Source organism: Pituophis catenifer, unplaced genomic scaffold (genome assembly GCF_029215685.1).
Source record: "Pituophis catenifer annectens isolate HBS135680 unplaced genomic scaffold, rPitCat1.0.hap2 SCAF_9, whole genome shotgun sequence".
Taxonomy (NCBI): domain Eukaryota; kingdom Metazoa; phylum Chordata; class Lepidosauria; order Squamata; family Colubridae; genus Pituophis; species Pituophis catenifer.
Window position 1 is genome coordinate 28686030 of NW_027256889.1, and position 13284 is coordinate 28699313.

The 13284-nt window shown below is 50.3% G+C and overlaps 2 protein-coding genes across 3 annotated transcripts in view; both read right to left on the reverse strand.

The window, feature by feature from the left end:
* The window catches only part of BMP8A (bone morphogenetic protein 8a), a 30814-nt gene extending 24934 nt beyond the window's left edge, over window positions 1-5880 (reverse strand). Inside the window, exon 1 of the mRNA XM_070949229.1 lies at window positions 5520-5880. Within this exon, the coding sequence (XP_070805330.1) occupies window positions 5520-5880 (361 nt within the window). The remainder of the gene's footprint in view (window positions 1-5519) is intronic.
* A 3455-nt stretch (window positions 5881-9335) lies between these two features.
* Window positions 9336-13284, reverse strand: part of MACF1 (microtubule actin crosslinking factor 1) — a 323369-nt gene continuing 319420 nt past the window's right edge. For both annotated transcript variants that reach the window (XM_070949227.1, XM_070949228.1), the window contains 3 exons: window positions 12984-13094; window positions 11089-11212; window positions 9336-10833 (listed from right to left, as the gene is read on the reverse strand). In XM_070949227.1, the coding sequence (XP_070805328.1) occupies window positions 10583-10833; window positions 11089-11212; window positions 12984-13094 (486 nt within the window). In that variant the 3' untranslated portion in view covers window positions 9336-10582. The remainder of the gene's footprint in view (window positions 10834-11088; window positions 11213-12983; window positions 13095-13284) is intronic.

The window sequence follows — 13284 nt, forward strand, 5'->3', positions numbered from 1 at the left end:
ATGAGGTGTGGAAGGAATTCTATCTCACAGAAACAAAGCCAAGACTGATTCTAACACAACCTTGGCCTGGAAGGGAGAGCAGGGTCTGGGAGGCCTTAAGTCTGCAAAATCTCGCCCCCTCCCATTACTCTCACTACTTCTCCATCCTAGAAGTAGAACTTAAGGACACAAAGATTTGTGGGGGGGCCGCAGCAATCTCATCCAGCAGCAGACAACTTTGGATTGCTGACCCCACCCCAATGAATGAGGGCAAGCCGATGGAGGGTGGGCAGGAGAGCTGCACCCCTGAAATGGCTTCAAAACAAAGACTTGCAACAAAAGTCAAAGATAATAAAAAAGTTTCTTTCAACATATAAATAACAAGAAAAAATGTCAAGGAAACAGTCGGTCCATTAAAGAGAGAAGATGGCAATTCATTCTTTGCATCAATCTTCACATAAAAAAAAACTATAGCCCAACCTACCAAAAACATAACCATAAAAGACAACTAAAAATTAAAATTAAAATAAGCAAGAAAACGGTAAGAGAACATCTGTCTGACCTTGATGAATATAAATCATTGGGACCTGATGGATTACATCCCAGAGTTCTGAAGGAGCTGGGTTATCTCAGAACCATTGTACCATATCTTTCAAAAATCCTGGAGCACCGGGGAACTACTATAGAATTGGAAAAGAGCTGATGTGGTTCCCATCTTCAAAAAAGGAAAAAAAAGACCCAGGCCCAGGAAACTACAGACCAATCAGTCTCACATCAATACCTGGGAAGATACTGGAAAAATAATCAAAAAATAAATCTGTGAACATCTAGAAAAAAATAAAGTTATAATTAATAACCAGCACGGGTTTGTTAAAAACAGATCATGCCAAATCTTATTTCATTCTTTGACAAAGTGACTAAACTGGTAGACACAGCAAATGCGGTGGACATAGAATATTGAGACTTCAGCAAAGCATTTGACAAGGTAGACCACAACCTACTTCTTGGTAAACTACAGTAGAAAAATGTGGGATTAACACCATCACCATCAGATAGATTTGTAACTGGCTGACAAACCATAGTAGTCCTTAATGATAATAAATCCAGAGGAGAGAAGGAAGCAGTGGGGTATCACAAGGTTCCATCTTAGGCCCAATACTCTTCAATATCTTCATAAATAACTTAGATGAGGGAAAAGAAGGGGAAATTTTCATCAAATTTGCAGATAACACTAAGCTGGCAGTAATAGCCAACACCCCAGAGGACAAGCTCAGGATCCAAAAAGATCTTCACAGACTTGGACAATGGGCCCTATCCAACAAAATGTAATTTAATGTGGAGAAAAGCAAGGTTTTACTCGTGGACAGAAAAAAACAAAGGTACAAGTACAGATATAGGTGAAACCTGTCTCAAAAACAATAACTGTGAGAGGGAGTCCTAGTGGACAATCACATAAACATGAGCCAGCCGTGGGCAGCAGCAGCCAAAAAAACACTAATACCAATCCTTAGTTGTATAAACAGAGGCATAGAATCAAAATCACGTGAAATATTAGTACCGCTTTATAAAGCTTTAGTAAGGCCACATCTGAAATACTGTATCCAGTTTTGGTCACCACATTACAAAAAGGATGTTGAGATTTTGGGAAAAGTGCAAAGAAAAAGCAACTAAGATGATTAAAGGCCTGGAGACTAAAACATATGAAGAACAGTTGCAGGATTTGGGTTTGGCTAGTCTAGAGAAATGAAAGGACTGGGGGGGGGGGACATGACAGCACTCTTCCAGTATTTGAAGGGTTGCACAAAGAAGAGGGGCTCAACCTATTCTCCAAAGCACCTGAAGGCAGGACAAGAAGCAACAGGTAGAAACTATTCAAGACAACAAGCAACTTGGAATTAAGGAGAAACTTCCTGACAGTGAGGACAATTAACCAGTGGAACAGCTTGCCACCAGAGGCTGTAGGTGTTTCATCACTGGAGATTTAGAAGAAACTAGACAGCCATTTGTCTGAAACGGTAGTCTCCCGCTTGAGCCGGAGGTTGGACTAGAAGACCTCCAAGGTCCCTTTCAGCTCTATTCTGATTGAATCTGTTCTGCTGCCAGATGCCTTCCAAGCAGCCCTGTGAAATGCTGGAGGGAGGGACTCTCTGACCCGAAGCCCTGCCTCAGGAAGGAGGGCTTGCAGCAAGAGCAGAGGAGGAGGAGGAGGAGGGACACTGTCAGAGGCCTCCCTCATTTCAAGGGAAGGGGCTCTTTAATGGCAGAGGGAGAGAGCACCCTCAAAGGCTAAAAGAAAAATGAGGAGGGAATCCTCATAGGGCTAGAAGGGACTTTGGGGGTCTTCTAGCCCAGCCCCTGCCTAAGGTAGGAGACCTTATTCAGAATGGCCAAATACAGCCCCCCTCAAGCCGGATATTGGGGGCAAAGGCAAACCACTGGAGGATCTGAATGAACCTTACTTTCCCACAGGGTTTAATATGGCAGGCAGAACTGATGAATCTGTGGCTCTGGGGTGGGGCTGTGCGTGAAGGAGATATGCTGGGAGGGGAGGGGAGGGGAGGGGAGGGACAGTGAAGCATTGACCAGGAGTTGGCTGAGTGAAGGCTGAATGCTTACCGGCTCTCAGGTAAGAGCTCTGTTGCAGCTTCCTGAGGACAGGAAAACCTTCATATCTCTGGCAAGAGCACCAATCTTTGGGAACTGGGCAGCCCGGCTGAGCCAGGCAGGAGATCCCTGGCAGAGATCTGATGATTTTGCAAGAGGTGTGTGTGTGTGTTGCAGCTGCCCCTGCTGAGCACGAAGAATACCTTCTGCAGAGGACCTTCCACTGAAGACGGTGAGGTGACCAAAAGCCAAGCCAGCTTGTTCCTGGAAGGTCCAGCTCACCATTCCGAGGACATAAGCAAACTATTAAACTGGGTGGCTCCCCAACATTCTTCATTTCCCAAAAATATCTTCCGTGGACAGAAAGCTGCTCCCAGAAGACAACCTCAGTTTCCTCTTGGCGTTAGGTTTCTGCAGTTCTTGTGGCCAAGATGGGCAGCGCCATACGGCTGCCATTTCCGTTGAAAATCCAGGCCGCTGACGGGCATCCTGAGTTTAAGATGTTGTTGGCTGTTTTTCTGACGCAAGAACAATGTTTCCCTCTTGGGATGTCACCACAGACAAGCCTGCTCTGTGGTTGCTTTGATGTGCACACTAAGAGTCGCAGATGGAGAAATACACCAGAATCTACTTGGGATGAGAGTTGGTTGGTTGGTTTTACTTTTTGGGCTTGCTCCAGAAAGAAAAAAGCATTGCAATGCCATAAATGGGGGAGAGAGTTACTTATTTTTTTAACTAAAGCAAAATTAGTAAGATTTTTATGTTTGCAAATGTCACTTTCATAATGTAATGAAATATTAAAACACAAATCTTTCCTAATACTCCATTGAAGCCAATGATGAATTATAACGTCTAAATCATTAAAAGGGACAGCCTTACTAAACTAGGAGGCAGCATATAAATGAATGAAATAAATAACAGTCACAAATAATTCTAAAAGAAATAAATTGATACACCAGAGCACAGGACAATGCAGGGTGGACTTCAGCAAAAAGTTTATTTCAGAAGATCTGTTTGTGGTGGCAGTGAATCTGGAAGCAATCTCACCCTAGGTTCGCTCTTTCCCTGCTACTGTTGGAAGGGTTGCTTTATTTTGCCCCCCTCCCCCCCCAGGAGAAATATTTTTGTTTAAAAGCCACACAGCAATTCTGAGAAGGGTCACTGGAGACGGCTGGCCAGTCTCTTCGTAAAAATCCCCAGTGATTTTTACCACAACCTCTGAAGGCAGCCCATTCTATTGACTGTTTAAACAATAAGTAACTGTAAATGAATTGGGACACGACTTTTTTACATCAGAGACTGGATGCAAGGACAGAGATGTTCACTTTTTACAGATCACATGTTGACTTGGGGAGGAAACTGGATTTATGAAAAATCTGGTTCACTGAGAACCTCCCCCCTCCCAGCAATACTTCTACTGCATCATGTCAATGATGTTTCAACCATTTTTATCCAGCGTGGTCTAGGCCTTTGCCTTAATCCCCTGTCAAATGAGTCCTTCCTCCCCAGGGATGGGCAAAGGTCCCGTGCCCGGGGGTGGCCTTGTGGCCCTCTCCTTAGGCTGGGGGCCAAGCAGCCCTGAAGCCCCAGGGCTCTGTAAGAGGTTTGCTTGCTTCCAGACTCCCCTTCCCCAAATCCCAGCAAACGCACAATTCCCAAAGTGCAGTTACACCAGGACTCTGAGCCTGGAGCTACCTAAGCTGAAACCAGTCAGATCAGCTGTTGGGACAGCCAGGGGGCTGCTCTCCCTTTGGCGGGGCCAGGCAGGAGCCCCCCTCAGGCGAGAACCCATTGTGGCCCCCTCCCCATTCCTGCTTCTGGAGACAGCAGTTCCCATTGCCCCCCCCAACCGCCTGCAGAGGCTCCTGCTCAGCACAGCCAAGGCAAGCAGCATCTGGCAGCCTTTCTGCTCTTCCATTCCCCAAGCCAGGGGTGCCGTTTGTGCATCGGAAGGACCCAACAGCAGCCCCGGCTCTGGCCTTCCCCTCGGGCTGAGCCCGGTTCAAGCGGGGAGGGCTGCCCTCCGCCGGAGAGGATCAGCCGGAAAACGCTGCCCAGGCCAAGGCGGGAGGCTGGCAAGGGAACAGCTGCGCTTCCCGGATTGCCCCGCTGAGTTTCAGTAAGTCAGCAGGTCGGCAGGGCAGAACAGGCTCGACCAGATTCCGCTCCCTCTTCGCTCGCAGCCTCCGCGGCGGGCCAGAGTCAGCCAAGGTGGCCGCTTCCACCTGCTGAGGATGGGGGGGCACCTGTTGGTCTAACCCCTTGGGACCCCTCGGGCCAGCCCTTGCTGGGCATCGGGAGCCCCGCTTCTCCAGCTTCGGGGCCGGCAGGGGGCAGCGCTTCCTCAGAGGCTCTGAAGGAGCAAGCCCGATCCTCGCCGTTGCCGCTTTCTCCTAATGGCCGCCGCAGCCAATTGGGCGGCGTGGGAAAGACGGTCCCCCGGTCCTCTGGGCGTTCCGTGCCGCTCCCCCTGGGAAAGCCTCCGGCCAGCTGGGGCCACGCGGCGCTTGAGGGAAGCCCGTCGCCCTCTTGGCACAACTGCCACCCCGTCCAGAGCCCAGGAGGGGCTGCTTGTGCCACGAGCCACGCACGACGGAGCCTCCGAACCGCCCAGCCTCGCGCGCAGCCTGCGGAGGGGCTGAGGCCGGACTCCTAGGAGCGACCCGGGCGAGGCGGGGACCGCCGACCCCCAGGGAGCCCCGAGGGCCTGGCGGCCTCCGGAGGCTGCACCTGCCCGGCTTTCGGGATTCCTCCTGGGCAGAGCGCTTCCCTCGGCCCCCTTGCCTGCCCAAGACCAGGCTCCGGGAGGGGAGGCCTCGCGGGCCCTTCGCGCTCCCGCCTCGGCCATCCCTCCGCCTCGCGTCGCCCCCCCAACCCGCCGGCCGGAACCGGGAGCTGCCCCGCCGCGCGCGCCTGCCTCGCCCGACGGGACTCACCCAGATTGACGAAGCTCATGACGGTGTCCGCGCCGTCGGCGGCTGCGCTAAGCGCGGGGCTGTCCTCGGCGTCGTCCTGGCGGGCCAAGGCGCGGTAGAGGCCCAGCATGAAGAGCGGCGCGGCGGCGGGCGGCGGGGCGGGACGGCGCGGGCGCGTCTTGCGGGACGCAGGCGGCGGGCGGCGGGCTCCGCCGGGGAGGCCCAGGAGCGCCAGAACCTCGCGCTGCAGCTCGCGCCCGCTCAGCCGTCGCGGGGCGGCGGGCGGCGGGCGGCGGGCGAGGGCCTCGCGGGGCTGGGACGCCGGCAGAAGCGCGGCAATCAGGAGCAGCGCCGCCGCCACCGGGCCCGACCAGAGCCGCATGGCGCCCGCGCAGCGCAGGGGGGTCCGAGCGCCGCGGCCGTCGGGCCGGCCCTTTAAGCGGCAGGCGGAGGCGGGGGGGGGGGGAGGCACGCGATCCGCGGGCAAGTACAGACAGTCTGCGGGGCAGCCTAGCCGGGGTTGTCACTGCCACGTCGCAGCCCCTGCCCGCTCGGCCTCCGCCGTCCAACCTCGTCCTCCACCTCCGGCCGCACACGGGGGACGAGCCTCCCGCCCGCCGCTACACCTCCGACGGCCCCGGCGAACGGGAAGGGCGGGGAGCTCCCGTCTCCAAGAGGCAGCCGGGACTCCTCGCCCTGCTCTGCCCTGCTCGAGCCCAGCTCCGGAGCTGCCCTCTGCCGGAGTCGGGATGCCGGTTGAGGCTCGCCCTCCGATCCCGCCTTCCGCCCCTCGGGGCTCCGTCCGCGGAGTAACCGGACACGCTGCGAGCTTCCCGGGACTCGAAGTCGTTCCGGCGTCTCCCGAATCCCATCAGCCGGTCCGCCCCCAAAGGAGCCGTTTGAGGGGCAAGAGGCCAAATCCCCCCCGGAGGTTCAGGACCCTGAGCAGCGCGTGTAGGTGTCGTCCTCCGTGGGCTGCCCAGACCAGAAAATCAACTTCCCAGAGGCTAAAATGTACTTTTATTGAGCTTGGCTGCAATAACCGAATTTTTCCAATCTGATTGTGCTGACCCTCCTCCTTATCCTCGTGTGAATCAGCCACTTCCAAAATTTCTCTTGCAGTTTAGAGGGTTCTCCACCGACTCAGACAGCTGAGAAACAAGGAAGGCTCTGCTCCCCTCTGACCCTCTATGGACTTTGAAAGAGCAGGATAGGAAGGAAGAGTATTAATTTTTATTTGCATTACTTATTAGGCAATCAGGATAACTTTCTCTGAAAAGTAGCAAAATTCTGCTACATTATGTACAAGGTTTGCCCATAAATGGTTGCCCTCATAATTTTCCTTTGTTTTACTGAATATATTTTTATTGGTCAAAGTACATTTCTGCTCCTTTCTGTGGAGAGCCAAGAAAACAGACCAAATTGAACAAACCAGTCCAGAGTTTTCCCTGGAGGCACAAAGGACCAGCTCCAAATTATTCTACTTTGGTTCTATTATGCGAAGATTCAGCTCCAATGCTCGGAAAGTGGAAGGAAAGAGGAGGACCAGCGCCGGACTCAGTTATGGCCGCAATGGAGGCACCATTGGAGGACCAAGTTGAGGAACGGAGCTGCCTAGAGAAAATCTTGATCTATGTGGTTGCTATGAGCCGACCCTGACTTGATGGCACAGAATCAAAATCGGTGCCGAGGATGGAAGCCCACCTGAATGGATCCTGCCTACCTAGAAGTGCCCTGGAGTTAAAAGTAGGTCTCTGTGAGGACAATGAGGAGGAACCACCAGGGAAGGTCATCCAGCTATTGTGGGAATCTAACCGTTGGCTGAGCTTGTTCTATGAACCAGGCTGACATTCGTGCCAATCTGTGAGTTGCTTGCATATTATGCTTGGAGTACTGAAAGAAGAAGAAACTGGTTCCAGTACCCAGGCTGATGGGGAGGTGCCTGGACTGGCTGAGGCTGCTCCCCCAAGCCCTCAACGAAATGTTGGGCAGGCAGGAGAGTCTGGAGGATACCTCACTGACCACACACTTAGATAAGGTGTTCTGTTGGCTTCCAAACTCAGGACTCATTGCTGCAACAAACAGTATTAATTCCCGATGTCAAAAGGAGTGGGCTAATGGAAAATGTCCAGTGTTAAAATTTCTCAGTTGCCCACTGAGTGGGAAAGTAGCAGATGTAGGTGACAAAGACCATTTTTGAATGGCCACAAGCTGAGTATCTGTTCAAGGGGAACTGGTGGACATTGCCTAGTAATAAGCTGAGCAGCCTTTGGCCGGCATTCCAGAGCAGCTTTTGTCCTCAGTCTTTGGAAGAGCTTACGAAGACTGAGGTGTTTTGAGCAGAGCAACCAGAAAGGAATTTTAGCCACTTTAACCGTGAGGAAAGACGGCTGCAGTTGTACAGCAGCACTTTTCATATCCCTGAAAGGAACTTGGAAACTAATTTGCAGAGTGCAGGAGGAGTAACGGATTGGCCGTGGCCCCAAGTGAACATCAGGAAAAAAATCCTGGCGTCCGAGACAAGAACCAGGGGCTCAGAGCAGGGTTTTCCCCTCATTGGAAGAGCCCAAGAAGGTAGAGGGATGCATGCATGCACAGAGCAGATATGTGATTTGGTGGTAGTGGATTGTTTTATTTTACAGTCAGAAAGCAAAGGTGGCAGACAGAGGGAGAAAGAGGAAGAGCTAGGAGGCATCACACGAGCAACTTCTGTCCCATTTGGGACTTTCAGGTCATCCTTGATTTACAACAGTTCATTTAGTGAGTATCTGAAGTCAAACAGCACTGAAAAAAGTGACTTATGACCGTCTTCCACACTTACGGCTGTTGTAGCATTCCCACATGATGCACGGTCACGTGATTAAAATTCTGACATTTGGCAACCGACTCATATTTATGACCATTGCAGTGGCCTGGGGTCATGTGATCATGTTTTGTGACCTTCTGATGAGCAGTCAATGGGGAAGTTAGATTCACATAATCTGTACTAATTTAACCACTGCAGTGATTCACTTAACAACCACAGCAAGAAAGTTTGCGAAACAGGGCAAAACTGACTTTTAACAAATGTCTCACTTAGCAACAGAATTTTTGGGCTAAATTGTGGTCATACATCGAGGACTACCTGTACTATGTAAAAGGAAAGAAAAACCCATGGGGGTTCAGAAGCCAGGTAAAACCTCGTAGAAGAAGGCATGGCATCATGACACATCTGCTTCTTAAGGGAAGGCGTCCGTTTCCTACTGGAGTGAAGACAAGGGCCTTCGGGCATCCCAGAATCCGCATCAGCTCCAGGCTGAGCCACCGCATCCTCCAGGCCTCCTTCGCTTTGGGAACATTCTTATGGTGCCAGTCTGCAGCCCTTTCGGAAATTGCCTTCTCCGTCTTGGTGTCTGCAGATACTTGCAGCACACACGGACCATGCTAACTGAGAACGATGCCTATGGACTTTGGGGAGAATGTCCCCCAAAGTGGCCTGCATGGCAACATGCTGCCCCTGGCCATGGGAGAAACTGTGGGGTGGTGCCAAGCCTTCTCCGGAATTGGCTGGATCCCAAGCTGGCCGCCTTATGACTAGGGGAGCAGGTATATTTTATTTATTATTTATTTATAATAAATAAATAAATAAATAAGTGGGTCTGCTGCCTTCAGCTCTTCAAAGGTCCTGATCAGGCGCAAGCAGATGAATCCGAGTGGCGGGTCAAAGCTTGGGCCTCGGCATCAGCCTGGGCAACCCCATCATCCCACTTCAGCGGGTGATGTAGGCATCAGCCTCAGGACAGGAAGGACTCTGACCACTGGCCTCATCCAACTTTCTGAGCAGCATAAAATAAGAGACACTTTGCTTCACTTTTATTACTGCAAGCAATTTTAATACAAAACATGTGTTTGTTTTTAAACAATTCATTGGTAGAGCTTCCGGTTCTGGCTCAATTAAACCAACTGAGAGAATCACACAGCAATGTGGTCAGTCTGAGCAGGGACAAGGGTACAAGTGAATAAATACAGGAAGACCAGGTGGCCCCCCAACCCCTTTTGCACAGTGGTCTCTCCCTTCCTCCACAAAGGGGAGCGGGGGCGTCCAGAGCCAGGGGGTCTGCTGGTGATGCTCCTCCCCCTCCCCAAGAGCACGTGGTGGTGGTGGTGGTGTCGAAGGCAGCTGGCTGCTCCACAGCAGAGGCTCTTTGGGCTTCTGCTGGCCGGAGAGGCCCGGACCAGCCTAATTGCAGTCTGTGAACTAAAACGTAAAGTCGGTTCTTTCACTCGTGGTTGGCCTTTTGGAAATGTGTTATCCTGTGACAGAAGCAAATTTAAGATCCTCCCACCCCCTCACTGCTAAAACCACATGGTTTTACCTCCCTACAATGGTTTTGCCTTTGTAATTCCCCCCAAATGATGTTCTTTGAAAGCTTGACGGGACTTTCCCTTTTGCAAATTACAGTATTGTAGTGAAGTTCTTTATTCAAATGAAGCATGTGCAAAGGTCCGTTTTCAAGCTATCTTCAGGTAAAACCATAGGAATTTGTTTTTTAAATTGGAAACAAGCCCCCTCACCGTGCATTTCTCTCTTATTGAGGTATCTGTGATTTACAAGGAGAGAGAGAGAGAGAGAAAAGAAAGTTCCTTTCTTATGTTGGATCTTCAGATGTTGCTCTTAAATATAATTTCTCTGGCTGAAACAGCACGTTAAATTTTTATAAAGATGCGTTTAGGAAACAATCCTAAAAGATAACGCAGGAACATCTCCTGCACTGCACAGAAATCCTATTTATATCATTTGTTTGTTTTTACATTTTCACATCTTGACCTTTTGCTTCTCTCCCATGTTTCAGTTTTCCCCTGGGCCCCCATTGCAAAGAAGGCAAGTTTTATCTACATAAATATTCACATGAAAAAGTAACCTATAAAAAAAAAAAAAGAGAGAACCAAATAAGGCAGCTTCATAACACAATTTTCTTTTACACTTTTAACAATATAATTTCTCCCACGTAGAATAAATATACATCCAATGTATGAAGCAGGGTTAAAAACTGGACACAGGTTTCCGTTCTCTGTGCAAAGCTGGGCATCGTGTGGATGCCGTATTATCTCTTGGGGCCAGGAGATTTGGCAGTGCTTGTTTTCTTGGACATGGTGGGGATCTTGGAGGGCTTGGCCAGGCCCCGCCGGGAGCCACCCTGTCCCCCTGTTGCGCTGCTCTCCGAAGTGTCTGAACAGGCAGACTGCGTCTCCAGCAGATCAAAGTCAGAGGCATCGCTGCCTCGCCGGCTGCTGGTTCGGCTGCCTGCGTGGCTGCCTGCACGGCTGGTGGGGCGGCTGGCCGTTTTCTTAGGATCTGAAAGTCAAAGACAAATTCTTACATCTCAAGGGAACCTTGAAGGAATTTAACAACACTGCGTTCCACGCTCCCTCCAAAAAAACAAGACCCCCCCCCCCAAAAAAAAGAATTCTGCTTGGCCCCTCCTGGGCATCTACAGAAGACCATGCGTGGTCTACCAACAGGTTGGGAGGCTATGCTGGGCTCCCCAACCCAAAGCATCCGCCTCTGGTTAATACCACCTGGTGCTTCCAAATCTAGCTTGGAACTTACCGGCTCGACTGGTTTTGGCACCGGAAGAAGCTGGTGAGGAACTGTTACTGGTGTCCCCAGCGAGAGACGTCCGGCTGGAGTGGAAAGTGGGCCGTTTCAACTTGCTGCCTGAGGACGGAGCAACCTTGGGATAAAGAGGCAAGCAAGTTTTGTTAGAGAGCCACAGAAAGAGCTTCAGAGGAGCCCTGTGCTCCAGGAGCAGCTGCGAACCTCTGCGTCTTAAAGGCCAAGAGGCGACAGGCTTCACACATGGCCTTGGGGAGGCTGGGCCCAGCATCTTGTGTGAATTCAAGCCAAGCAGATGATTATATGCCATGCGCAAACGGAATGCTGGCCTCCCAGCGTCATCACTGTTGTGACTTTCCGGAGGCCAGGAAGGAAAGCGGGCAGGCAGACCAGAAGAACATGAGGTGGTTAATCAAACTGCTGTCCTAACTGAAAAAAGAAAGAGGAGCCACAAGCTGACCCTGGACTTGGGGAACGGTCATTTGGAGAGATTTAGACAGTTTCCAAACACCTGCTTAGAACAAGGAAGGGGGTTCACTCTGCTTATGTATCCCTATTAGGATCCCCTCCCCCCCACCCCCGGTGGAAGAAATGGGTCCGAGGGGCCCAGCACAAGGAGAGGCTCCTGACAGCCTTCCTTGGAAGGAAGCATGCTTCAGGGTCCAGAATAAGGGTCTCTCATAAAATAAATAGGAAATAAAATTCAGTGCTTGGACTGTAATTTGAATATGTACCACATCTGAAGTATTATAACTTCAGACTGTATTTATTATAACTTATAAGCCACAAGAGGATGTTGAGGATCTGGAGGAGGGTGGCCCTCAACTGCCAAGGTGGCACAAGCTCCTCTTGATGGGCTCTTTCAATTCCACTTACTTGGGGGGAGGCAGAAAGTGTTATGGAAATGAAAACAAAGAATGGCCCACCTAGGCTATCCTGAACCTATAGATCAGTGGGGCCGACAGGCTGCGGAATTTGGGAGTTGAAGCTCACCCAGCAAGTTGCTGAGAAGTTAAAAAACACTTAGAAGAAATTAATAATTAAACACAAATTAAGAGACACTTATTATTCAAGCATGAACTTCTTTTGTTCTCCAATCTTTATTTCTGAAAAAGGCCCCATATTATATTATATATTAAATATTATATTTTATTAAGCTTGGGCAGCTTTTTTCTCTTGGTTCTTGGAAGATGTTCTTAATTCAAGAGGATCAGCCTCAAACTGGACGTGGACACGCAGACACAGGGAGACATATAAATGACCCCACAAAAAATGGGGCTGGGATTTGAACTCAGCAATGGACAATCCTGAATAGGACCCGCATCCCCCCATGCATCTGCTGGGACTCTCTGTGTCAATGGGGCCTAGCATCCTCCTCTCAGCGGGACTCAAACCACCACATTGTGACCAACTGTCAGCCGAGGGCATCTACCGGTCCAGTATCTGATTTTTTAAATAAAAACGATGCTGCGCTTCAATGGTTTAATGTCCTAGACCAGTGTTTCTCAGCCTTGGAAGCTTGAAGATGGGTGGACTTCAACTCCCAGAATCCCCCAGCCAGCAGCGCTGGCCAGCTGGGAGTTGAAGTCCACCCATCTTCAAGCTACCAAGGTTGAGAAACACTGTCCTAGACATTGGTATTTGGACACAGACCTTTTTAACATTTATATTTTATTAGGCTCTACTGATCTAGTTGAAATGTTAATTTATATTGCTAATCCACGAACGACATGCCATCTGCTAAATAATAACACAAGTCAGCCTCTGCTTGGGTTGCTCAGTCTCTGCTCAGAAAGGTATGGGAGCGCAGGAGCTTTGGCCAAGGGGAAGCAAGCAAGAGAGGAAGCCGACTCAAGTCCTTCCTTTAGCCCACCGGAGCCATACTCTACCTCAGAAGCAGACAGGTGGAGGTCGGCATTATCGCAGCCCCTCAGGGGGGTACCTGCCTTGCTGTTTACCAACCAGGGTTTGTCATAACAACGGGTGAAGTGATGCGGAGTCTGTGAAATGGAAAATCCAAAGAGAATTTGAAGGATGGGGGAGGGGGGGGCAAACAAAATGAGTGGAGGAGGGAGGGAGGGTGGCAGGGAGGAGTGACCAGGTCAGAAGAAAATAAAACAGAAAAAAATATAAATCCTAAAATAATAAGTGAATAATAATAATAATAATAATAATAATAATAATGATGAT